The sequence below is a fragment of the Hibiscus syriacus genome, unplaced genomic scaffold, assembly GCF_006381635.1.
Source record: "Hibiscus syriacus cultivar Baekdansim isolate YM2019G1 unplaced genomic scaffold, ASM638163v2 tig00112508_pilon, whole genome shotgun sequence".
NCBI classification, from domain to species: Eukaryota; Viridiplantae; Streptophyta; class Magnoliopsida; order Malvales; family Malvaceae; genus Hibiscus; species Hibiscus syriacus.
Genome location: NW_024063352.1, coordinates 789341 through 816368, shown reverse-complemented (window position 1 = coordinate 816368; position 27028 = coordinate 789341). Strand labels below are relative to the sequence as shown.

General features: G+C 34.9%; 1 protein-coding gene and 1 long non-coding RNA gene across 4 annotated transcripts; one reads left to right on the top strand and one right to left on the bottom strand.

Moving 5' to 3' along the window:
- Window positions 1-5100: 5100 nt before the first annotated feature.
- On the bottom strand, window positions 5101-6629 carry LOC120181105. 3 transcript variants are annotated; one of them, XR_005521736.1, is made up of 3 exons: window positions 6148-6629; window positions 5949-6042; window positions 5101-5875 (listed from the first exon to the last, which is right to left on the bottom strand). It is a non-coding gene; the product is annotated as an uncharacterized LOC120181105 (long non-coding RNA). The 3 variants fall into 3 exon arrangements; XR_005521734.1 differs by having other exon boundaries at window positions 5955-6042; XR_005521735.1 differs by having other exon boundaries at window positions 5955-6042; window positions 6203-6629.
- A 14204-nt stretch (window positions 6630-20833) lies between these two features.
- Window positions 20834-21526, top strand: LOC120181103. Its single transcript, XM_039186311.1, has 2 exons — window positions 20834-21120; window positions 21200-21526. Exons 1-2 carry the CDS (start codon window positions 20922-20924, stop codon window positions 21421-21423), a joined length of 423 nt encoding a protein of 140 aa, XP_039042242.1. The 5' UTR covers window positions 20834-20921; the 3' UTR covers window positions 21424-21526.
- The last annotated feature ends 5502 nt before the right edge of the window (window positions 21527-27028 follow it).

Here is a 27028-nt window from a genome sequence, read left to right as displayed (position 1 = left end):
AGCCGACTTGCAACAAATTTTCAAGCAAGATCCAAATGTTTTCAGGAGATGATGTCATCTTAAGATGGAAGGTCTTTCAGTTAGCTTTTCACACACTTTGAAACATCTCAATCGGAAATCGAAAACTCAAGACATGCTCATTTTTAACGAAGACAACGCGTGTAGAAAATTTGATATGGGCCCAATACAAGAATTTTAATTTATTCCGAATTTTCAATTATTTTATTGATTATTTGTGAATAAATTCAGCTTTATAGTTTCCATTATTTATTTACGGAAATTTAAGATTTTTTTATTAGTTTAGGATTTTTTTCTTTTAATTAGTAAAATACTAGCAATAAAAGAAAACCTTTGACTAAAGGTAATTCGTTCGCTTTATTTTTTTTATTGTCACTTTGTTTAATTTCGATCTTATTTTTGTTTTCTTTTTTTTTTTCTTTTTCTTTTTTAATTTTGGTGAGAGGAAACCATTGTAAAAGGAAAAAAAATACTTTTGAATTAACCTTCATAGATTTAGCCTTGAGGCTTCTCAATGAAAACCAACGATCATTTTCTTTTGGTTTTTGTCTTTAATTTACTTTTTTATATTTATTTCGTTTCGACCAATCATAACCTTGATTTTTCTAAAAAAAACTCCTTTAAACGAGAGAGAACCGAGGAACAAGGAATAAGTACTTTTAAATCATCTTCATTGATTTAGATTTTTTTGAGGTTTCTCGATGATTATCAATGGTGGATCTTGAATGAATTTTTTGCCTTTCCATTTATTTTTATTAATTCATTTTAACCCAATGTCGATTTGTTTTTTTTTACCTTTCATGTTTGACCGAACATATGGTATATTTCATTTAATTTGATTCCTTAATCTTTCTATTTGTATTTCTTTTTCATATTTATTTCATACTTTTTTATGATTTTGTGTATTTATATTTATTTCATTTATTCCATTTTATATATTTTTTATTTTGGTACTCGTGACCCCTTTTGTCTTATTTATGCAGATTAAACCCAATTTCCTTTTATTTTTATAACATCGATTTATTTTATTTTTTAGTAACAAAGACTCAAAGGTAAGTGATTCGGATCGAATATTTAAAATCTTTTCTAAACTTCAATTTTTCCAATTAAGAAAACTAGGTAATTGTGTGGTATCGAAAGGGCAACTCGGGGGTGTGATCAACTCCCGAATCCGGCAATTCTCTGGTCAGACGCAGATCGGTAAACGGGAAAAATCAAGGTGTCTGATCTACCTCATTCGAAATGATCGATGACGACTCCATCATCAATTCCAAGTTTAGACGCGAACTCGAGACCACCTGAAGGACCGTTGTGATAGCTTGACGACTCCCCAAAGGACTTTGAGTGTCAGGCCAAAATTGATTACCCGATTGTCTTCTTTAGCGAAAATTGTAAGTTTAAATTTTAAATTTATTTTCGATTTTATTTACCTTTGATTATTTTTTTCAAATAAAGAGTTGTACTGATGTTTTTTTTTCAGTGTTTTCAAATTTTTCGAAAAAATCATTTCAAGCTCTATATCTGAGCTCCAAACCTTTTTAAGTAGGGGTGAAAGCGACACTTTCGTATGAATTTATTCCTCGTATGGGCCTAACAATTAACCTTCGGGATTCATATACTCTATGTCTTCGTATGAATTTATTCTTTGCATGGACATAAAAGAATGTATCCCTCGAGTTTAGGTAGTTTCGCATAAGCCTATGACGGGTTTAGGATCGAGGGTCTGGCAAGCCTGAGGGGCACCAGCGAGGAGAACTCAGATCCCTTTTATAGAACCAAACCATGTCGTTGCGAGATATTAGAGCCTACCCTTAAATCCCATACAAACCTTAGGATATTGTTGTTTTATTTCATGCCTTTAATTTCACTGTTCCAAGCATGCAAACTAGAAATTCATGCGGTTAGGTTAATGTTTGTTAAAAAGCATGCATGATAGAAAAATCATGATCCGGTAGGAACAAAAGCATGTGAGGTAAATATCATATGGGGTATGAATTTTTATAATTTTTTGCCTTAGTTATATCATTGTACTAACTTATTTCCTTTTGTTTCTCTTTTTGCCTTTTATTTTAAGTTTAATCATTGCATCGAGGTGTTGATCTGCGAAGTGTTTGTCAACTCCAAATAGTTTTCATCAATGTACAAAGGGGTTGTGATGCGAGAGGCTAAAGAACACAAGGACACGATTTCGATCTAAGAAGACCCGAAAGAAAATAAGACCAAGAGAAGGCTACGTTAGTTGGCTTCACATCAATCGAGAATAATGATGACCAGGAGCTGTGAAACATGTGGGGTGAACACGAAAGGATGTGTTAATGCAGTTCTACAGCTTTAGCAAATTCTGAAATCCATGATAAAAACGAAGATTGTGAGAGTAGATCAAGTTAAAAGATGGCGAGATTAAAGAAAACATTAAACGTGAAATCCCGAAAAAGAGCAGAGAATCATAGAAAGAAACAAGAAGAAAGCGAGCGAGCGAGCTTCATATAGTCTCATATGATGGAGGGAAGCAATGGTGTTTTCAATGGGAACAGACCTAACGTCAGAGATGCAGTCACTCGGGAGTTCTTGGGGCAAGTCCACAAAACAACTCATCACTGTAGATGTTAAATAAAGAAGCTGGGCAATGAAACAAGACATTCATCCCGTGACCAGTGGAGTATGGAGACTTGTCAACCTACTTGAAGCTGTCCAGAGTTTAGAAGATCTAGCTCAAGCGTACCTTTAAATGTTTTTGGCCTCATTGTAATAACATTTTTGTCTCAATGAAGGCTAGTTTATCATAACAGAAATTTTTTGAATCAATTCCTCAAATCTTCATGCATTCATCATACGTTCATGAATTCATTATTAAAACATCGATGACTGATAAGATTTGATTTATTATGAAAAAGGAAAAAGCATTGGACTCATCTCATCCGCACAAAAATCGACTCAAAATAAAACAAATGAAAGCTAGGATGAATGAGATTGAAGAAAACTCCGTTAAGCTACAACAAATCTAGAGAATAAACTAAGTCAGAACCTCCAAACCACCTTCGATTTTATCACCAAAAATCAAAATGCTTTGATCGATCAATTGATGGCAAGATTGACGGGGGTGAATTTCGCTAATGACCCAATGACAAAGCTACTAAGGAAACAATGACCCCACCACCAAAGTTGATAATTACCCACGAAGGTTCCAAGGAAACCTGGAGAACTCCTCTTCCATGAAGCCACAGGCTTCCTTGACCAATCCTAAGAATAACCTAGAAAACTACATCCCAAACTCTAACAAAGAGGATAAGTCCAGAAAGATGGAATAGAAAATAAGACATTTGGAAGACCAGATGAAAACTGTCAATGGCGAAGAGAGTTTCTATGGCGTTGATGCTACAGAACTGAGCTTGGTCCTGAATTTGGTCCTACCTCCAAAATTCAAAGTTTTGGACATTGAAAAGTTCGATGGGAACATCTACCCCTCTATCCATATCACCATGTTCTGTCGAAAAATAACAAGATATGTGGGGAATGACCAACTTCTGATCCAGTGCTTTCAGGAGAGCTTATCAGATTCAACTATCTGGTGGTACAACTAGCTGAACAAGGTTCATATTAGGACTTGAAAAGATCTCGCCAAGTCCTTCTAGAACAATATAAGCATGTGAGAGATAGCGGACCCAGATCTAACTCTACAAAACATGAAAATAAAGTGTAATGAGATCTTCTGACAATATGCACAAAGAGATATTGCAATCCAAGTGCCTCCACCATTAATTAAAAGAGAATTTATCACTCTATTCATGGATACACTCAGGTCACCATATATTGACTACATGATGGGAGTCAGAACTAAAAGTTTCTCTGATATTGTCATGTGCGGGGAAATGATCGAAAGAGCCATAAGGAGTGGTAAGATACAGGGCACTAACAACACTGACACAAAAAATAACGTCGAGATCAATAGTGTAGAGTCTCGCTCAACCAATCACTAGAACAAATGTCATAAACGTGTTCCAGAAGAGACTCCCTTCAGTCCAATTCCTATGACATATGAGGAGCTACTTCCAATTCTTATTGAGAAGAATATTATGTCTACTATTCAATCAAAGCCAAAATAGCCCACGTATCTTGAAACCTATGATGTCAATACCACATGCGACTATCACGTAGGGATATCAGGACATACTACTGAGAATTGTGGGACACTAAAGCGCAAGGTCCAGATTTTAATCGATTCAGGAGCATAGACTTTCAAAGAATAATAAGACATTCTTATGCATTCCCCATGATGCACTTGTATTCTATCTTGTCCGAACTTGTTTGTTGTTTTTTAAAAGTCTATTGACGTTCAACATATTGAATAGAGTGCTACCTTCTAAAGTATGAGTAATGTGTAAATTTTAATCTTGACAACAACAACAATGAAACCCTATTCCCATATGCAATGGAGTAAGGGGGAGGTAGGGTAGTAGGCTACCCCCAACGCCAGGTTGAGAGCAACTTTCGTGGAAGACCTCTGGCAGTCATAAAAATTAAAAATAAAGATAAAATGCAATGCATGTATAAATAAATAAATACATAGTTGACCGTTTTTTTAATCTTGAAGTTCATTAAAATATCAATTGAATTAAAAGTTCTTTTAAAAATCGAGATTATAGACCTTTGACAAGTAACATGATTACACTCCTCCCAAAAATAGATCCCTTTGATCTTTCGCCCAAGACAAGATGTAATCCCCTTAAACCCGACTAGGAGAATTAGGTTGAATCTAGAGAGCTCATTAACCAAATTTCCCAAAATCGTACCCAAAAATTACTTAATATACATTGAAAATTAACAATCGCATTTATAAATTTCAAACATTTAAAGTAACCAAATTAAATCAATAATAATTAAAACATAATCGAAAATTTTATAAAATTCAAAATTAAAGTCCCAATGTCCAAAACAAAATTTAAGTTTAATGTCCCAAAAAAAATTAAACATAACGAATATTATCCCAAGATAAATTAATAAAATGTGCAATAGGAAACCAAGTAAAATGTCATACTGAATAAAATAAAATCTTAGTAATATCATATCTCCAAGTATCGATTCTCCTAACCTGAGTATCTGAATGAGAGAAACTAAGGGGTGTAAGCTATTAAGCTTGGTGTGTCTCTAAAGTTCAATTAAACACAAGTCACAGCACAATCTGAAACAAACAGTAATCATCATATTTTGAATCAATCAACGATAATCAAATATTTAAATGTATGCAAATGTTCATGCACCCACCTGTACTCCAAACACTCCATCAATGGATGGGTTCCCCAGAACCACTCAAACTACAAATAATCCATATCCGAAGAGTGGGGTCTACCACAAAGACAGAGGTCACAGAATTCAAAAGTGACAGTCACCCCGTCGAGTGAATGCACTTAACTTCCCCTATTAAAATTCATCCCAATATGATATGCAAATGACACACATATCTGGTATCTGATCCGATCCGAATAACACATATCCGAATAACACATACTCGAATATCATATATCCAAATTATGATATAATTCGAACATAATAATTACATATACAAATAATCTGAGTCCAATACATAACACATATCACATATCATACTTTCTTGAATTTCAACTGATAAATCAAAGTCACATTACCATCATGCTTGAAATCAACTTTCAATCAGCTTGTTATCCGAAATATATTTAATTCAACATTATCACAAAATAATCATGCTTCCACTCAAATTCAGACAACCAAACAATTATTACAAACAAAATTTAGCATCGGATACACACCTCAACAAATAGCTAACGACGACAATAGCGCTTCCCATGATCGGCCCGAACTATAGATCAAACCGAATCGATTCCTACATAAAATTTGACTAATAATTACTATTCTAATTTTAATAACAAATCTGAATCTAAATCTAAGGAATTAACTAATACTCATTGTTGATTCTTGTAACCCGAGTTGGTTCAAAGTTAACCGGTAACCGTGAAGGAGGTGATAGATTTGATTCCGAATCGATATCACCTGCAAAAATCACGACTTCCAATTTCATATCTCGATTCAACGAATTTCAGATTAATGAAGCAATTTAACGACGATTAAAAATAATTCTCGGTTAGAATTAGGAACCGGGCAGTGGGGTTTGATTCGAACTAAAGGGACTGCCGAACAATGATTGTAGTACCTACTGCTGCCCTACGACTTTCGGTGACCGAAGAAGGTAAGACACACCCTTACCAGACCGAACAACAACCTCGGCTGCCCAAAGGAAGCCCAAAACGATCGGAAGGTACTCTATAGTGGCCACCAATGACCGAAGAAGGTAAGACACACCCTTACCAGACCGAAGCGACCTTCTTCACGCGCGGTCCAACCACTTGACGGCCACGGACAACCGCGACACCACGATCGGTGGCGAGAGTGGTCTCGGTTAAAAGTATTGAACAGTGACGCACAACGAACTAAGAAAGAAGAGTGGAGGGTCGGGGTCTGACGTTCAACGGTGACTCACCTTTGCACTGAATCGACGAGAATGATAACAAAAATGGATGGTCGGCAGCGGGGATAGAGTGAGATGGGAGTAGCGGCACAAAAGAAAACAAAAAGATGAAAAGAAGTTGGGGGCGTTGTTCGTGAAAAGGGGCAGAGAAAGAATTAAAATTGGTTTAATTACAAAGTTAATCATCAAACACTGTAGGTTTTACGTAATAAGATACAACTTTTAAAATATTTACAGTTAGTCATCAAAATCAATTTAGGTATTTGAAGAATAAATCCCCTAATTCTAGAGTTTCGGATTTGGGAGAAATTTGGTGTGTTACAATTCTCCTCTCCTTAACAAAAATTTCATCCTTGAAATTTATTGGAATAGAAATAGAATGAATTAAGGTCTCTGCAACTTCGTTTAGCTGAACTTGATCCTCATATCTACGAGTAGTATATACTAACTTCGAATACGTAATTGTCGATCAAATTGAACCTCTACTCTGAGTTGTTCTAACGCTATTAACAAAAATGAACCAATATGTCTATCATGTTCACTACCTCTAGTTGGTGTCTAAACAGACCTTGTCCTTAATCGATCGCAAAATCCTACAGGGTAACATAATGAACTATCTATAAATCACAAAATCCTAAGGTCGAAGTTGATACATGGAATTCCGAAATAAAACATTTATTTACTTATGAAAATTAGCAAAAGAAAAAGAAGGAAAATATATATTTTTGAATTCCGTAAATCCCATGTTTACCCGAAAATTTTGTATGCATGCGAAAATAATTTTTGGTTAAAAATATTATGGTCGAGCTCCACAATCTGAGGGTTGAACATGACTCTGTTACCACTAAATGTAACCCCCTAAACTGACCTAGGAGAATTAGGTCGAATCTAAATAGCTCATTAATCAAAATTCCCAAAATCGTACCCAAACATTATTTAAAATACATTAAAAATTAACCCTCGCATTTATAGATTTCAAACATTTAAATTAACTGAATTAAATCAATAATAATTTAAAACATAATCAAAATGTTTATAAAATTTAAAATTCAAGTTCTAATGTCCAAACAAAATTTAAGTTTAATGTCCAACAAAATTAAACATAACGAATATTATCCCAAACTAAATTAATAAAATGTACAATAGGAAACCAAGTAAAAATGACATATTGAATAAAATAAAATCTGGGTAATATTGTATCTCCAAGTATTGGTTCTCCTAACTCGGTATCTGAAAGAGAGAAACTAAGGGGGTAAGCCATTAAACTAAGTGTGTCTCTAAAGTGCATTAAACACAAGTCACAGCAGAATCCGAAACAAACAGTAATAATCATATTTTGAATCAATCAACGATAATTAAATGTATGCAAATGCTCATGCACCCACCTGTACTCCAAACACTCCATCAGTGAGTGGGTTCCCCAGAACCACTCAAACTACAAACATTCTATATCCGAAGAGTGGGGTCTACCACAAAGGTAAAGGCCACGAAATCCAAAAGTGATAGTCACTCCGTCGAGTGAATGCACTTAACTTCCCCTATCAAAATTCGTCCTAATATGACATGCAAATGGAACACATATACAATCCGATCTGAATAATATATACTCGAATATGATATATCAGAATTCGATCTGATCCGAATGTAATAATTACATATACAAATAATCTGAGTCTGATACATAACACATATCACATATCATACTTTCTTGAATTTCAACTGATACATCAAAGTCACATAACCATCATGCTTGAAACCAACTTTCAATCAACATATGTTATCCGAAATATAATTAATTCAACATTATCACAAAATAATCATGCTTGCACTCAAATTCAGACAACCAAACAATTATTACAGACAAGATTTAGCACCGGATAGAGACACACCTCGTCAAATAGCTAACGACAATAACGCTTCCCATTATCCCCTGAACCATGGATCAAACCGAATTGTTTCCTACATAAAATTTGACTAATAATTACTATTCTAATTTTAATAACAAATCTGAACCTAAGTCTAAGGTAATAAGAAATACTCATTGTCGATTCTTGTTTTTATTCCGATTCGATATCACCTGCAAAAATAACGACTTCCAATTTAATATCTCAATTCAACGAATTTCAAATTAATGAAGCAATTTAATGACTATTAAAAATAATTCTCAGATAGAATTAGGAACCGGATAGTGGGGTTTGATTCGAACTAAAGGGACTACCGAACAATGATGGCAGCACCTACTGCTGTCCCACGACTGTCGGTGATAAGCACCATGGCAACAACCATGGCTTGGTGGAAGGAAAACCTCGGCTGCCCAAAGGAAGCACACAACGATCAAAAGGTACTCAAAAGTGGCTACCCATGGCCGAAGAAGGTAAGACACACCCTTACTAGACCGGTACGACCTTCTTCAAACATGATCCAACCACTCGACAGCCACATACAATCGCGACACTACGATCGATTGATGTGATCATGACTACACCAACGGATCCTGAAGTCATGCCTCAAGGACCTATCATTCATGTAAGGGAAAAACAATTTAGGGAAATACTTTCTCATAAATGAGTTCATGTTTTCAAATCTTTTAATGAAAATGAACCTTTAAATGATAGGTTATTTAATATATTCCAAGTTGATTATTAATATAACCTATAGTTCACATCTTTATATTATACACATTGCTACTTTATATTAGTTCATATATTTAAATTAAATTAAATTTTTCTTTTAGGTTACAACGCCTACAACAACATATGAGCTTAACAAAGGACATAGAACTAGGAAGCCTTACATAAGATATTCAAGAGAGCATGAAGATCAAATGGTGAAAAGTTATTTTTTTCTCAAATTGTACCTTTTTGCGAAATGTGCAATTTAAGCATCTTTATATCATCCAAACATCATGACCATTCATAAAGGCGCTACCATGGAAGGATGACATTGAAGAGAAATGAGCATTGGTGAAGTCAATTCCATCAAAAGATGCTTAAATTGCGAAGATATTTGAGGAAGCTAAGGTGCCTATTCGACCAAGTCGCACACGCATTGGACAAGGAGGAGTTTGGCGCCAAAGTGAAAGAGCACAAGTCTATTCTCCCAAACAAGATGCTTCCACCCTGAGCCAAATCATCATGCCTCCTTGGAAGAGTTAGCCGAACCATCTCCATGCCAAAGGACTTGTTCATTCATTCCATTAGTTATGTATCTTTAAATGAATCATGTACCTTGCCGAAACATCATCTAATTATTCGGCCAAACCCTTTGCTAGCCTATAAATAGGCTTTTTCATATCATTTGTAATCATCTCATTTTCTATTCAAATCTATTGTGAGTTAAATCTCTCTTTCAAGTTCTTTAAGAACTATATCGATTAAACAAATATATTTCTATACTTGTGGCATCAATCTATTCACCTTGATTCTTGTAATTCATAGATTCAATATCTAATGGGTTTAAGACACTTCTACCATCCCTCAAGTAAGTTTATAAAGAACGGGGCTTTGCTACTTAGCATTGTTTATTCTTCGACAAGTTTGAGATACTTTTCATCACTATAACCGCCCATCCTCATCAACTTCATCTACTATCTTCATCAACACTATTGAAGACTATCCTCATCATCATATTTCTTCCGCTACCAACTCTTTCATTACTTCATTTCTATTCCATTTACTTAAGTTTTTATATCATTTCAATTTCTAATATTTCCTTTAACTTTCCTTTGTTGTAGCCATACTTAAGATTCAAGGGCATCATTTGTTGTCTCTCCTAGATCAGGAACACAATAAGGATATCTATTCTCTTTTTTCTAAAGTGTGTAGATTCTCCTTACATCAAGTAGTATCAAAGCTCAGTTGGATTGATACAAAGAAGTGACATTGGCGTGCAACATATAAAAAAAGAAAATGAAGTGCAAAGCAAATTTAGGACTCCTACAACACACAATGAGTACAAAAACAAAAGAAAAACGAAATGCAAGCAAAAAAAACAAAACAAAAGAAGATTCAAAACAGTGGAGGAATATCTACATCAACCATACTTGAAGGAGATATCCTTATTGTGCCTTGAGAAAGAGTGTAGTAAGTACTGTTCTTGGATTGTAAGTTTCCCAATTTTCTTCTTTCATTTCTTTTCCTAAACCATTTCCTTTATTTCCATATCTTTCTATCCTAACCTTAAGTTGTATTCGACACACATAAGAGAGAAAGAACTTGTTTTAATCTTGAGTTAGTTCTTTTAAAGGATCGAACAAGAGATTGAGTGGTAAAAGGCATATTGAGATAGTGAGATCAGAAAGGGAGTTGATAAAAGCCAAATATATTCTCAAGTGCAAACACGAGAGTTGAGTGGAGTGATCTATCAATTTTCTTTGGAGTGAAATTGTGAGGCTTTGTGAGTTTACTGGTAAGGTTTTATATTTTCTTTATTATTATCACTAACAATATCAATAGTTTTGTTAGATCTTCCTACTACTTCAGGACAAGTCCTAGTTGTTAAAAAGACTCTAAACATTCAATCCATAGTGGACAATCAAAGGGAGAACATCTTTCATACCCGGTGTCATGTAAACAACAAAGTTTGTTTCATGATTATCTATAGAGGAAGTTGTACCAATGTTGCGAGTACACTCATGGTGGTAAAGCTTGAATTAAATACAATCAAACACTCAACACCATACAAGTTACAATGGTTAAATGACAGAGGAGAAGTGAAGGTCACCAAACAAGTTGTAATTCCATTTCCATTGGGAAATACCAAGATGAAGTCCTTTGTGAGGTGGTTCCAATGAATGCATGCCATTTACTCTTAGGAAGGCCATGGAAATTTGATAAAAGGGTTGCTCATGATAGTTTCAAAAACAATTATTCATTCTTCCACAATGAAAGAAAAGTCATTTTGACTCCACTTTCACCTAGCCAAGCATCCGAAGACTAGAACACTTTGAAGAGAAGCATTGAGACTTCAAAATCTATCAAGAAGAAAGAACCAACAAAGATAAACATTTATGTAGGAGGAAAGGACATTCGAAAGTATCTTTCATCACACAAAGCTCTAATTGTACTTATGTACTAGGAAAGCTTCCTTTTAACTAACATTCTATAAGGCTTGCCTTATTCCATTTCATCTTTATTGCAGAAGTTTGAAGAACTATTTCAAGATGAAATTCCTAGTGGTTTACCACCCATTAGAGGGATCAGTCATCAAATCGATTTCATACCTGGACCATTCCAAACCGACCGACGTATAGGAGCAATCCCGAGGAAACCAAAGAACTTCAAAAACAAGTTAGAGAGTTGATGGAAAAAGGGTACATTCGTGAAAGCTTAAGCATGTGTGTCATTCCAGTTCTACTTGTCCCAAAGAAAGATGGTTTATGAATGATGTGTGTGGATTGTCGTGCAATCAACAAATCACCATTAAATATCGACATCCATACCAAGGTTAGATGATATGTTGGACAAGTTGAGTGGTGTCACCATCCTCTCCAAGATTGATCTTAAGAGTGGCTATCATCAAAATCAAAATGCGAGAAGGTGGTGAATGGAAAACCACATTTAAAATAAAGCAAAGTTTGTATGAATGGATGGTAATGCCTTTTGGCTTAACCAATGCCCCTAACACCTTAATGATATTAATGAATCTCGTTCTTCCACCATTCATTGGTAAGTTTGGTGTGGTTTACTTTGATGTCATTCTGATCTATAGTCATATTTGGAAACACATGTACAACATCTAAGGTATGTTCTTGAAACTCTTCAAAAATAAAAGCTTTATGATAATATAAAGAAATGTGTCTTTTGCACTAACAATCTATCTTTCTTAGGCTTTATTGTGAGTTCATAGGGTTTGAAAGTTGATCCCGAAAAGATTAAGGCTATACAAGAATGACCAATGCCTACTTCTATTAGTCAAGTTAGAAGTTTTCATGGCCTTGCAAGTTTTTATAGGAGGTTTATTCCTAACCTCAGTTCTATTGTCGCCCCTTAACAGGGATCATTAAAAAGAATTCCACTTTTTTATGGGGCAAAGAACAAGAAGATGCCTTCAAAGAAATGAATGAGTGTTTGACAAAGTCACCTTTACTTGTATTACCTAACTTTGATAAGACTTTTGAAGTGGAATGTGATGCATCCGAAATAGGGATTGGAGCAGTTCTAACTCAAGAAGAGCGACTCATTGCATACTTTAGTGAAAAACTAAGTGGTGCTTCACTAAACTACCCAACTTATGACAAAAATATGTATTCTCTGATCAGGGCACTTGAAGTTTGGCAACATTACCTTTTGCCAAAAGAATTTGTTATTCATACAGACCATGAAGCTTTAAAGCATACCAAGGGACAACATTACCTTTTCTCAAAGAAATGAATGAGTGTTTGACAAAGTCACCTTTACTTGTATTACCTAACTTTGATAAGACTTTTGAAGTGGAATGTGATGCATCCGAAATAGGGATTGGAGCAGTTCTAACTCAAGAAGAACGACTCATTGCATACTTTAGTGAAAAACTAAGTGGTGCTTCACTAAACTACCCAACTTATGACAAAAATATGTATTCTCTCATCAGGGCACTTAAAGTTTGGCAACATTACCTTTTGCCAATAGAATTTGTTATTCATACAGACCATGAAGCTTTAAAGCATACCAAGGGACAACGCAAGTTGAATAAGTGACATGCTAAATGGGTAGAATTTTTGGAGTCTTTCCCATATGTGTTCCATTACAAGAACGGTAAAGACAATGTTGTGGTTGATATTGTATAAAAAAGGTACACACTTCTTAATACTCTTGATTCAAAGTTACATGGTTTTTCATTTATCAAATACTATTATGCTACTGATCATGACTTTGGAGAAAAATATAAGACTTGTGAAAAGGGTGAAGATGAAAAGTTCTATAACCATGAAGGATACCTATTCAAGGAAGGGCGTCTATGTATTCCCCAAGGATCACTTTGAGTAGTACTCATTCAAGAAGCACATGAATGAGGTCTCATGGGTCACTTTGGAGTAAGTAAAACATTGGAAATATTGAAGTACCACCTCTATTGGCCGAAAATTAAGAGAGACATTGAAAGGGTATGTGAACGATGTGTTGCTTGCAAAATGGCCAAGTCAAAGGTTATGCCCCATGGCCTATACATGCCTCTTCCTATTCCAAAGGAGCCATGGGTACGTTGATATATCAATGGACTTTGTGATGGGACTACTGAGGATAAAGACTGGACGTGACTCCATATTTATAGTAGTGGATTGTTTCTCCAAGATGACATATTTCATACCATGCCATAAAACTCATGTGGCTAACTTTTTATTCAAAGAGGTAATGAGATTACATGGTTTTCCAAAAACCATAGTCTCCGATAGAGATGTTAAATTCCTTAGTCATTTCTGGAGGACATTATGGAATAAGATTGGAACCAAGTTGCTATTCTCCAACACATGCCATCCCAGACTGATGGACAAACTGAAGTGGTGAACCGAGTGCTATCAACATTATTAAGATTCGTCATCAAGAAGAATATCAAGGAATAGGAAGAATGCTTACCACACGTTAAATTTGCCTACAACCATTATGTCCATTCAACAACAAAGATGTCACCATTCGATGTAGTATACAGATTTAATCCCTTAACACCTTTAGATCTTCTTTGCTGAAGGAACATATAGTCAACAAGGATGGCAAAAGTAAGGTTGAATTCATCAAGAAGCTTTATCAAAAAATTCTGAGATAATATAGAGAAGCGCGTGATACAATATGAACAACAAGCCAATAATGGACACAAGCATCTAAAGTTGGAACAGTTTCCTTCACAAAGAAAATCCAAATTATTGCTGAGAGGAGATAGGTCATTTCATGTCATCAAGAAGATCAGTGGAAATGCATACAAATTGGATTTACAAGGTGAATACAATGTAAGTGTAATTTTCAATGTTTTAGACCTCTGCCCATTTAAAGACAACGATGGTTTGAGGACAAATCGCATAAAAGAAGGGGGATGATGTGATCATGACTACACAAATGGATCCTGAAGTCATGCCTCAAGGACCTATCACTCATGCAAGGGCAAAACAATTTAGGGAAGTACTTTCTCATAAGTGCATTCATGCTTTCAAATCTTTTAATGAAAATGAACCTTTAAATGTTAGGTTATTAAATATATTCCAAGTTGATTATTAATATAACCTATAGTCGGCATCTTTTTATTATATACATTGCTACTTTATATTAGTTCATACACTTAACTTAAATTTTATGTTTTTTTAGGTTCTAACTTCTACAATAACTTAGGAGCTGAATTTGAGCTTAAAAAAGGACAAAAAGCTGGGAAGACTTACATAGAATTATTCAGGAGAGCATGAAGATCAAATGGTGAAAAGTTGTTCATTGCCAAGTGAGCTCATAGATGGATTGAGCTGGAAGGAGACTTCAATTCAGTTGGGGAGCTGCACCAACATCATCTATGACCAAAAGACATCATATTTGTGAAAAGTTACTTTTTCTAAAATCGTACCTTTTTGCGAAGAGGTGCCTTTTCGGGTTATACCTTATCATGAGGAGCTGCCACATAAACCAACACATTAAGGAGCACCAATGGTCAGCTCATCATCAGCTCACTTACCTTGCAACCTACTTATTCATGAAGAGGTGTCATCCAAACATCATGACTATTCATAAATGTGCTTCCATGGAAGGATGTCGTTGAAGAGAGGTGTGCATTGGCGAAGTCAATTAGGTCAAAAGATTCTTAAATTTTGAAGAGATATGAGGAAGCTAAGGTGCCTATTCGGCCAAGTCGCTCACGCATTGGACAAGGAGGAGTTTGGCGCCAAAGTGAAAGAGCACAAGTCTATTCGGCCAAATAAGATGCATCCACCCTTAGCAAAATCATTATGCCCCATTGGAAGAGTTAGCTAAACCATCTCCATGCTAAAGGACTTGTTCATTCATTCTATTAGATGTGTATCTTCAAATGAATCATGTACCTTGTCGAAACATCATCTAATTATTCAGCCAAACCCTTTGATAGCCTATAAAATGGCTTTGTCATATTATTTGTAATCATCTCATTGTCTAATCAAATCTATTGTGAGTTAAATCTCTCTTTCAAGTTCTTTAAGAACTATATCGATTAAGCAAGTATATTTCTATACTTGTGGCTAGGGGTGTTCAAAATTCGGTTTTAACCGAATTAACCGACCGAACCGAATTAGTTCGGTTAATTCGGTCGGCCACTGAATTAATTCGGTTAGGGAACGGTTAATGATTTTTTTGGAATTCGGTTAACGGTTAATTTGGTTCGAAATCGATTAATTAACCGAATTAACTGAATTAACATTTAAATATAATTATATTAAGAGGCCCAATCCATTTAAAATCCATTTAAAACCCAAATCAATATTAATTAATTAAAATAATATCAAAACTAAATGCAAAATGTTTGAATCAAAGTAATTAGATATTATTTATAATTAGATATTATTAAAATTAATTGTAAATTGTTTTTTTTAATTAAAAAAATATTAAATTCTAAAATTCTAAAAAATTTCGGTTAATTTGAAAATTAACCAAATTAACCGAAATTTATTCGGTTCGGTTAATATTTTCGAAAAAAAGTTCGGTTCGAATAACGGTTAAAGAAAAAAAAGTTCGGTTAATTCGAAAATGGTAGTTCGGTAGGTTCGGCCACCGAATTAACCGAATGAACACCCCTACTTGTGGCGTCAATCTATTCACCTATATTCTTATAATTCATAGATTCAATATCTAATGGGCTTAAGACACTTCTACCATCTCTCAAGTAAATTTATAAAGAACAGGGCTTTGCTACTTAGCAATGTTTCTTCTTCGGCAAGTTTGAGATATTTTTCATCACCATAGTCGTACATCCTCATCAACTTCATCTACCATCTTCATCAACACTATTGAAGACTATCCTTATTATCATATTTCTTCCGCTATCAACTCTTTCATTACTTCATTTCTATTTCATTTACGTAAGTTTTATATCATTTCAATTTCTAATATTTCCTTTAATTTTCCTTTGTTACAGACATGCTTAAGATTCAAGGGCATCATTTGTTGTCTATTCTAGATCGGGAGAACAATAAGGCTATTTATTCCCTTCTTTCTGAAGTGTGTAGATTCGCTAGATTCGCCTTACATCATCGGTGGTGAGAGAGGTCTCGGTAAAGTCTTGAATAGTTACGCACAACAAACTAAGAAAGAAAAGTGGAGGGTCAGCGTTGAATGTTCAACGGCGATTCATCTTTGTGCAGAATCGATGAGAATGACGAAAAAAATGGATGGTCGACAGTAAGGATAGAGTGAGATGGGAGTAGCGGAGTAGTGAAAGAAAACAAAAGTTGAAAAGAAGTTAGGGCACTGTTTGTGAAAAAGGGCAGAGAAAGAATTGAAATCTAATTAAAATTTGTTTAATTACATAGTTAGTCATCAAACTCTCTAGGGTTTAAGAAATAAGATAAAACTTTTAAAATATTTATAGTTGGTCACCAAAATCAAATTAGGTATTTGAAGAATAAATCCCCAAATTATAGGGTTTAAATTTGGGGGAAATTTGGGATGTTACACGAGATCCATTGATTCTATGCCAAAAACAAAATCACTTAGTTACACTTCCTCAAAAGATGACTCCAAATTTATTTCTTAGCCTCCTTAGGCGCAAAGGAGGTTTTCTTTCGATACTAATTACAAGTGCAGTACTAGTCTTCCAGCGACCAGGTAAGGTGGGGCATTTTACGTACACGATACTTATAGACCGTTTATAATGTAGTTCTATTCAGAATGTTTGATAATGATATTCAATTTTCACAATTGGAATCGTGGAGTAGATAAGTTTAATTTAGGCTAGTTGTTTGGAAATTGAGCTCTAAAGATGAAATTTCCTGACTTTCAATGACATTCAAACTATAACATATTCTTCTTATGAGCTTAAGAGATCTTGAAATCAAAACTCATGGAAGTAATGTAGTATTAATGCAAACTAATATTGTTGGGGGACTCTGCTGAAAGTAGTAAGTTGTTGATCTTTGAAGGTAATGTATGAAGCAGCTATGAAGGTAATGTCAGAGCTTTATGAAGTGAGTATCGTTCAAGTTGTAAAGTTAAAGACTTTCTGACACTTGAATCCTCTCACAAAGAGTATTCCACTAAAGTTATGGGCCCTAGTCCTAACTTTATGAATAGGTTTACATTCAGATCATGACATTAGTCTCTATGCATCAAGATGAATTTCCCAGTAAAATCAAAGGCAATGACTCAAAGTTAATGAAGCATAATTTAAAGAAATACGGTAAGGCCTAGAAGTAAATGCAAATTGAGAATGCGTTTTGATGAAATGTAGACTAAGGGAGTTAAGAAACATTGTTATAGTCGATTACACACAAGTACTCGTGAATTCTGTTTTTAGATCAATATTTTTGCACTGCCTTTGCTAAAGGAGTGTACAAAATCTGAACAAATGGGAGATTTCAGAGAACTAAAATATGAATGCTCTCTAAAATGCCTAGCACTACAGTATCGAATGTACCCACAGGGGCATTTCAAGCAATCACTGACGATTTGCAAGGTCTCACTAGAGGTCAAGGGGCATATCAAAGGTATATGATCACCAAACCAATTAACCCTCTAAAAACCAATCTAAACCCTTCGTAAATTAACTTTTACCAGTAGTCTTGACACTTGTCAAAGAACTATGACATTGAAAAATTAAAAGAGCATTTGATCATTTTGATATATAATGAACTCATGTTTTATAATTTGCTTCAATTGTGAGCTTAAGACAATGGGCATAATTTTGTTTCTTCAGAAAAAAAACTTTTTCAAGTTTTAAAAAAATGGGAAAACATTTTCGAACAAGATAATTTCTCTAGGGAATGCATCTTGAAAATTGAGAAATATCTCCTAGACATGGAAGCTCAGGATCGATATCGGGGTAAAAAGAAGAAACATTATGGCAAGAGTTTGTTGGGGCATGGAGAAAAAATTTTGCAAGCCAAGCAGTGACAGACTTGACCGAGATGATGAGGAAGATTGGAGATTTTGAGAATGAAGACTTCTCGCACCCCTCCCTATGAATGTGCTTAGCGTTAGTGTCCCAGTCCTTCCTTAGTAATTCTACTACATAGTGCCATATAGTTATGTCAAGTTCCTTGTGATATGGATCCTGCAAATTACTCCAAACTTCCTTACTGTCAATCTCAAAGATGAATTTTCTTGTTTCTAATTCCCAAGCAATTTTCAGTCCTTGGCAAAGTATGTTGGATTTGTTAGGTTCTTAATGAGCCAATCTTTAGTTTCTAACGTGAAAAATTCTATTAAAGTTTTAAGGAGACATATTTTATGACATCCAAATTGGATTGTTAGGAATTTTATTAAATATGAATGTCCTTTAACCTTTTATCTTCATAAACCCTTGATCTTTTTTCTTTTTTCTTTTTTCTTTTTGCCTTCTGCCCTCTCGATTTCAAGTTTTTCCCTGATTAATACGAACCGACTCACATCGCACACCTGATTTTGTGGGTGAGTCTTCTAGGGGGATTTTCTGCAAACTCAAAGACTCGAACTTGAGACCCCTTAAGCGATATCAAGCTGATTGTCACTTGAACCAACACCTGTAGGTAATACCTTGATCTTTTACCCTCCCTATAATAAATGCCTCTTTATTTCTATGATTTTGTCCTCTATAATAAGTGGCAGATCTAGAAATATTTTTGGGTAAAGTATATAAATGGTTTCCCGATTATAGGTTGTTTTTTGTTGAGTCCCCCAACTATTAAAAGTTACAAAATGGTCCTCTGATTATAGGGTGTTGCTTTGTTGAGTCTCTCAACTATTAAAAGTTACAAAATATTCACCTGACTATTCATATGTTTCAAACTCATCATTTTTTGTTAAAAAGTTTGACATTTGTCTGAGCCAAACATTAATCTATTTACTGAGATATAAGAAAATATGATCTCAAAATCTCAAACGACTTCATATCTCAGTCAGCAAGTTAACGTACAGCTTAGACGACTGTCAATTTTTTGACGAAAAAGATGAATTTGAAATATATGAATAGTTAAGTGATCATTTTGTAACTTTTATTACTCGATAGACTCAACAAAGCAAGCCTTATAATCGATGGATCGTTTTGTAAATTTTAATAATCAAGGGACTTAACAAAGTAATGTCTTATAGTCATGAGACCAATTGTGTACTTTACCCAATATTTGTTAGGTTGTACACATATATACAGGGGCGTGGCTGGGGTGGCGCAAACTGCGCGATTGCGCAGGGCCCCCAAAAAGTATATATATATAGTGGCGTTTTTCCAATAAACGCCACTATAGATGGACCTATTGCGATGGTTTTTCAAAAAAATGCCACTATTATTGTGCAGGCCCAAAAAATGCCCAAAAAACTATAAATATAGTGGTGTTTTTCCAATAAACACCACTATAGATGGACCTATTGCGACGTTTTTTCAATAAAACGCCACTATTGTTGCCCCGAAATCGAATATATCTAAAAAATAGGGGCCCTTTATAAAAATTTGTACAGAGCCCCCGAAAACCTAGCCACGGCCCTGCATATATATTAACAATATAACATTTATGTTTGTGAAGAGGACACTAAAAAAATTTCAAAATAAACACAATCAATAAAATATATAACTAACTAAAATAAATTTAAAATTTAATGCCAACACTTTTCACCCTCAATACAATACAATACAATAAACATCCGCCACTGCCAATAGATAGTGACTTCAAAAAACTTATAATACATAAACAATTAAAAAAATATATCTTCTCTTATATTTTATTATTTGTCTTTCTTTAATTTATCTCTTTATTCTTATTATAAATTCTATAACTTTATAACACTGTAAAATTAGTTTACCTTAATTTTTTCAGTCGTAATATTGTCTTTTTTGTTATGCTAAAATAAACAAAAACCAAAATTTTAGAATTTATATGTGAAAGAAAATTCAAAAAATAGTAATATATAATATGGAAAAATGAAGGGACTTTTTTATTTGAATTCACTGTACGAGCCAAGTGTTTCTTAAAAAGAGAAAAGAAAACAATAAAAAACGATAAATTATTCGATGGTCCCGGCTCACCGCGTCATTCGTGTTCCCAACTAATAACATTTATTCACGCATCATTTTTTTACAAGGTGAATTTTTACTTCTTTCTTACATGTAAATAAAATGTGGGTGGTTATATAAAAATTATTTTGAAACTTGTGGTTATATATAAAAGCCGGATCATGAAATAATTTCTCATAAAAAAAACATATTGCTTCAACGACTCATTCTTCATCGTTCTTTCATTGTCTTTTGTGACCAAAAGAAATGTCTCATCTGATCTTTCCCTTTGATTTCTTTCTCCATGCAATTCTTCCCCTCCTATAAATACTTCCAAACAAGCTTTATAGATGATAGAGAAACAAAAATGAAAGCAACTGGATCTGTAGGAGTAGGGTTGGTGGCAGTGTTCGCAGTTTCAGGAAGTGTAGTTTTTATCGCTCGTCAACTCCATAAACATCTCCTCTCAGATTTCCTGAAGAAGATTGAATTCGAATTGTGTGGTAAATATATATGTCAAATAATTTATATTTGTGATAAATTATGGGTTTACTTTCTTTCTTTTGTGTGTATATTATGTAGGAAGTAGTAGTAAATTTCAAGCAAAGAAAAGGGTTCGGTTTGCAGATGATACGATGGAGGATTCATCATGGAGAAACAAAGAATACAGCAAGGTGAAGCATGGCGCCAACCTGGAAAAGCTGCAGGGTAAAGCCCTGGGAATGTCAAATTCCATGCCTCTCAACAGGCAGGTTTTGTACAAAGGAATTCTTCAATATAAAGCCCTTAAAACCCGCCATATTTAAAACTTCCTATTATATATTAATGTCTTCTTTTCTTTTATTTACGAGTTCAGGTTTTGATTTTAACAGTAGGGGCAAGTTCTTTGTCCTTTGTACATATGTAAACATTCTGAAAGTTAATCTTTCCTTAATTTGGAGACTTTTGTACTTAAAAGAAGTGGTGAAAGAGAGAAGGATTCATATTTCAACAGTTTATAGGATCTACTATAATGTCGTCACTTTAATCTATTGAGAAAAAAAAAGAAACTTTCATTTTTTTTGACAAATCCTAATTCTAATCCTACTTAGGGATACTCTTAATAGGTCTAAAACTCGTGACCTAAGAGAATATAAAAAACAAAGATGAATAGCTTGATAACGTGTCAAATACGCTTGCTCAGAAAATTTAAATTGTATATTGAATAAAATTTATGTTCTTAACATAAAGATTGTTCCTGTGTTTGAATATTAACTTATGTTTGAGATTTTTTTTTTTGAATAGTTTGAGATAATTATAAGAAATATTTATTCTTAACTATGGACAAACAAACACGAGTGCTTGAACTCAAAGACAACAAGAGTCCTAGGTCATTTAATTGTTTCTTTGACTAAAACTGCTTATTCATGTACGCATTAAATGAATAATGTAAAATGGTGTGAATTCTCCCCTTGTTTTTTCCACGAGTAAACGTTTGCTGCTTTAAGTCTTCTTGACGTGAGGAAGAATTAACAACTATTTTCTTAATATTTCGTCCAGAAAAAGAAAACTAATTGGACCACATAATACGATACACAGTACTACTAATTATTAATTTCTCATTTCTTGGCCGGCATGGAATCTGCGTTTTATTTTGTTTTACTCCAATACAGAACATCGAAACCAACGACTAGCGACTAATAGAAGCTTCCTTATGCAGCACGGCAGCAACTATGATTAGCGCCTCGATAAAAAGAACACTCTGCTCCTACAGTTTGTTGGAAATGCTTAAGAAATCAAAAAGCAACTATGATTAGCAACTACGTTTTTGGTTGTTATATTAAGATTTTAATCAACTGCAATCCAGACGTTATTTGAGTTGTTTATTAGCTTTTATAAAAGTTGATATATTATTAAGCTATGGAATAGTTTGGTTTTTTTGCCGGCCTCAAACCATGTCGGGTTTATTCATGACAAGGGACAGAGTCGACAAAATGGAATGGGTTCATAACAAAGGGGGATTATTCTTAGTTAAAAATTGTCTAATCTACTAGTTGATGCGGACGTGGAAGCACCGGAATTTGAGTTCAACAAAATTTGAAAGTTGTTTGTCCCCCCCCCCCGAAGGTAAAAAGTTGTCTTGAAGCTAAAGATTTATAGATTACCTGCCAAGTATTTCTCAAAAATCGGGGCATGGATGTGGAGGACATGGAGTGCTTATGTTGTAGGTGTGGTGTGGGTCTCCAGGAGGTGGATCATCCTTTGGTAAGCTGCCCTTATATAGCTCATTTCTGGGATTCTTTCACCCTGGTGGTGGAGAATTCCATGGAGTGAGCCTTGTACTATAGACCGGTTTTACGAGTGGTGTTTTCCTACTGAAATTCCTTCGAAACTGAAAAGTATTTGGCTTGTGTCAATCTCGGCTGCCCTTTGGAGTATTTGGTTGAGTCGAAATGATCGTGTGTTTAATGGAAAGGGAAATTCTCTTAAGGATCTGATCTTCTTAGCTTAGCTGCGTGCGTTGACTTGGTTAAAGGCGTTTAAAGCTAAATTAGTAATTAACGAATCTGTTTAACTGGTGGATTAATCCGATGGACATTCCTTGGTGGAATGTTATTCCTTGGAGTGCAACACTATAGGTTCAAAATTAATGGCGATTAAAGTGGCTTTGGATGAGTTTTTAGAGGCTGCGTTTATGGATGTGAGGTCTTTGGTGGTGGAATCTACCTCCCTTATTGCCTTGAATTGGGTTTCTCGCCCTCTGAATCGTCCGATGAATTTTTTAGATATATTGGCTGAAATCGATGAGAAGGTTAATTTGATTGAGTCTGTTCTTTTCAAGTGTGCTTCGGATGGTTCTTTGATGACAGTTGTTTGGCAGGTCAAGGGCTGGCTAAGCCTGATTTTTTCAAGGCCTGGTGCTAGCTTTCTACTAGTGATTTTTAACTCAAGTTAAGGTCGTGATGTGTTGATGTCCATTTTGGTTATGTTGTTGATTGGCGTTCAGTGCGGTCGTTGTGTTGTCGCTATGCTGGGTTCAGTTGTTTGTCAAAAAGTTGATGGAGCTATTGGGTTTGTTTTTGTTTGTTGCTTGGGGTGCGTCCTGCTTAGTTTGCTTATCCTTGTGTTCGTCCAGGTGATTTAGGTCTGAATGTCGTTTTTTGCTAGTGGCTCTTGCCTATAAGTACCAAGGTTTTTCGAACTTTTAAAATTCATGAGGAAATCATTTTTCTTCTTTTTCTCTCTCACTTTTCAAAAGCTTTATTCTTTTCAAGTCCCGGTAGAAAGACTAGCAACATCACCGTTGTCCAGTCCACATTTCGAATATATAAAAATTTAAATATATTATATTAACTTCGGGAGGACATCATCTAGTGCAGCAATTACACGAGTCGAAAAGAAAATTACATATAAAGTAGTGGTTCTACATAACACACAAATTCTTTTTCTATAATTTCTTATTTTAATTGTCCTATCAGTACTAACGTCTCATCTTACCATCTGCAACGCAGTTCAGTTATCACCACCGGACAGACAGCTAAGCTCTTTGTCATTCCAAAGATCCAATCCCAAAGTTATTTTGAAGAAACTTCTAATTGCATGGTCCTTGCTTATCGCATCAACGTTGTGTTGAAAATTAGCAAATCCACCGAAAGGTGGAATTAAAAAAATCCAATGAAATTTTGATGTCAAAAAGGGTTGGCTTATGTTGAAAATTTGCAATGGTATAATTGTATATTTTAGTCATTATAATTTAGGGTATTTACAAATTAGTCCTTGAACTTCAACTATAAATACCATAGCTCATTTAATTTCAAAATCATCCCAAAGCATTCTAGCTTTCTTCCAATACTAGAGAATTTAGATAATTTCTTGAGAGTTGTTTTCTCCTTTTTATCAAGAGAGAATTATCATTGTTTTCTCCTTGGTAGATAGAGAGAAGTTGTAATTCATATTTTCTCATAGTGAAATTCTTCTATCGTTTCCCGTGGTTTTTACCCTATATTATTTAGGGGTTTTCTACGTAAATTTTGTGTCTTCTTTATCTTTATTTTTTATTTTATCAAATTATCAGTTGCGATTTTGTTATATCCGATAGTCGTCTTCCGCAACAATTGGTATCCGAGCCAGATTAGAGTGTGTAATATCTACTTATTGTCTTTGTGGTTACCACCAAAAGGTGGATCCTCCAACATAAGAAAGTAAGAAGGTATTACTCATTCTTTGAAGGTTCCAGAGAACTATTCACGATAGTGAAATAGTCAGGAGCTATCCGAAATAGAAGCTATAGAAACAAAATCTGATATTGAAAAATTCAATGGGAGAAATTTCTCATTGTGAAAATTGAAGATGAAGGCTATCCTGAGGAAAGATGGATGTCTAGCAGCTATCAGTGAAAGGCTGGTAGATTTCATAGATGACAACAAATTGATCGAAATGGACGAGAATGCTATGACAAACTTTTATCTAGCGTTAGCAGATGAAATATTGTCAAGCATCGAGGAGAAGAAGACAGCTAAGGGGATATGAGATTATCTCACCAAATTGTACGAGGCCACATCGTTGCACAATAAAATTTTCCTTAAGAAGAAATTGTACACTATCCAGATGCCAGAATCTACTTCAGTGACGGAGCACTTAAACACGCTGAACATTTTATTTTCTCAGCTTACATCCCTAAGATGTACAATAGGAGAACAAGAACGTGTTGAACTTCTACTTTAAAGTCTACCTGATTCGTATAATCAACTCATCATCAACTTGACAAACAGTAATGTCACCAGTCTAGTCTTCGATGATGTTGCAGCTGCTGTTCTACAAGAAGAAAATTGGCGCAAGAACAAGGAAGATAGACAAGTAAATTTGCAACAAGCAGAAACGTTGACAACGATGAGAGGGAGATCAACGGAACGTGCCCAAAGCAGCAGTCACAAATATGGTAGATCAAAGTCGAGAAGCAAGAAGAATTTAAAGTGCTACAACTATGGAAAGAATGGTCACTTGAAGAAGGATTGTTGGAGTCTAAATAAAAAATCCAATCCACAAGGCAATACCACAAACACTTCAGATGATGGAGATGCTCTATGCTGTGAAGCGTCAACCACCGTGGAAGGCAGAAAAATATTTGCAGATATATGGCTCATTGATTCGGGAGCAACATATCACATGATTTCAAGAAGAGAATGGTTCCATCATTATGAACCTGTCTCAGGAGGATCTGTGTATAGTTGCAATGATCATGCCTTAGAGATCGTTGGTGTGGGAACCATCAAATTGAAGATGTATGATTGAACAATCAAAGTTGTTCGAGATGTGCGACACGTGAAAGGCCTGAAGAAAAATTTATTATCCTACGGATTGTTGGATAATAATGCAAGCAAGCTTGAAACACAGAAAGAAATCATGAAGGTGTTCCATGGAGCGTTTGTGGTGCTGAAAGGCAAAAAGATGGCTGCAAACTTTTACATGCTGAAGGGAGAGACTTTGCTAGAAGCAGAAGCTTCTGTTGCCTCATGTAGTTCAGATTCTGCAATGCTATGGCATCAGAAACTTGGACACATGTCAGAACAAGGAATGAAAGTCCTTGTGGAGCAAAAGCTACTTCCAGGCTTAACAAAGGTATCACTTACTTTGTGTGAGCATTGCTTAACAAGTAAGCAGCACCGGTTGAAATTCAACACGTCAAATTCTAGAGGAAAAAGTGTTCAAGAATTGGTTCATTCTAACGTATGGCAAGCACCAATTACATCCCTAGGCGGAGTAAAATACTTTGTCTCATTTATTGATGACTACTCAGGAGATGTTGTGTATACCCTATTAAGAAGAAGTCAGATGTGTTTTCCACTTTCAAAAACTTCAAAGCGCGGGTGGAACTTGATTCTGGAAATAATATCAAGTGTTTCAGAACAGAGATAATGGAGGAGAATACACAAGTGAAGAATTTGATGGCTTTTGTAGGAAATAATGCATCAAAAGACAGTTCACAGTAGCGAACACTCCTTAACAAAATGAAGTGGCAGAGCGAATGAACAGAACCTTATTAGAAAGAACAAGAGCAATGTTGAGGGATGCAGGCCTAGAAAAATCATTCTGGGCAGAAGCAATCAATACCGCTTGTTATTTGGTGAATCGAGCTCCATCAACTGCAATAGAACTGAAGACACCAATGGAGATGTGGACTGGTAAACCAGCTGATTATTCAAACCTCCATGTATTTGGAAGTATTATGTACGTGATGTATAACTCCCAAGAAATCTCAAAGCTGGATCAAAAATTCAGGAAATGCAAATTATTGGGATATGCTGATGGAGTAAAAGGGTATCGCTTGTGGGATCCCACTTTCCGCAAAGTGATCATTAGCATGGATGTTATCTTTATAGAAGATAAACTACAAAGAAAAGAAGACGATGATAACGTTGAAAAGTCAGAGAC

Bases quoted from the DNA above. Each gene is read 5' to 3' on its own strand.
- LOC120181103 (XM_039186311.1), top strand. From the start codon at position 20,922: ATGCAATTCTTCCCCTCCTATAAATACTTCCAAACAAGCTTTATAGAT. The intron at 21,121-21,199 runs GTAAATATATAT...TATATTATGTAG, and splicing joins GATTGAATTCGAATTGTGTG to GAAGTAGTAGTAAATTTCAA.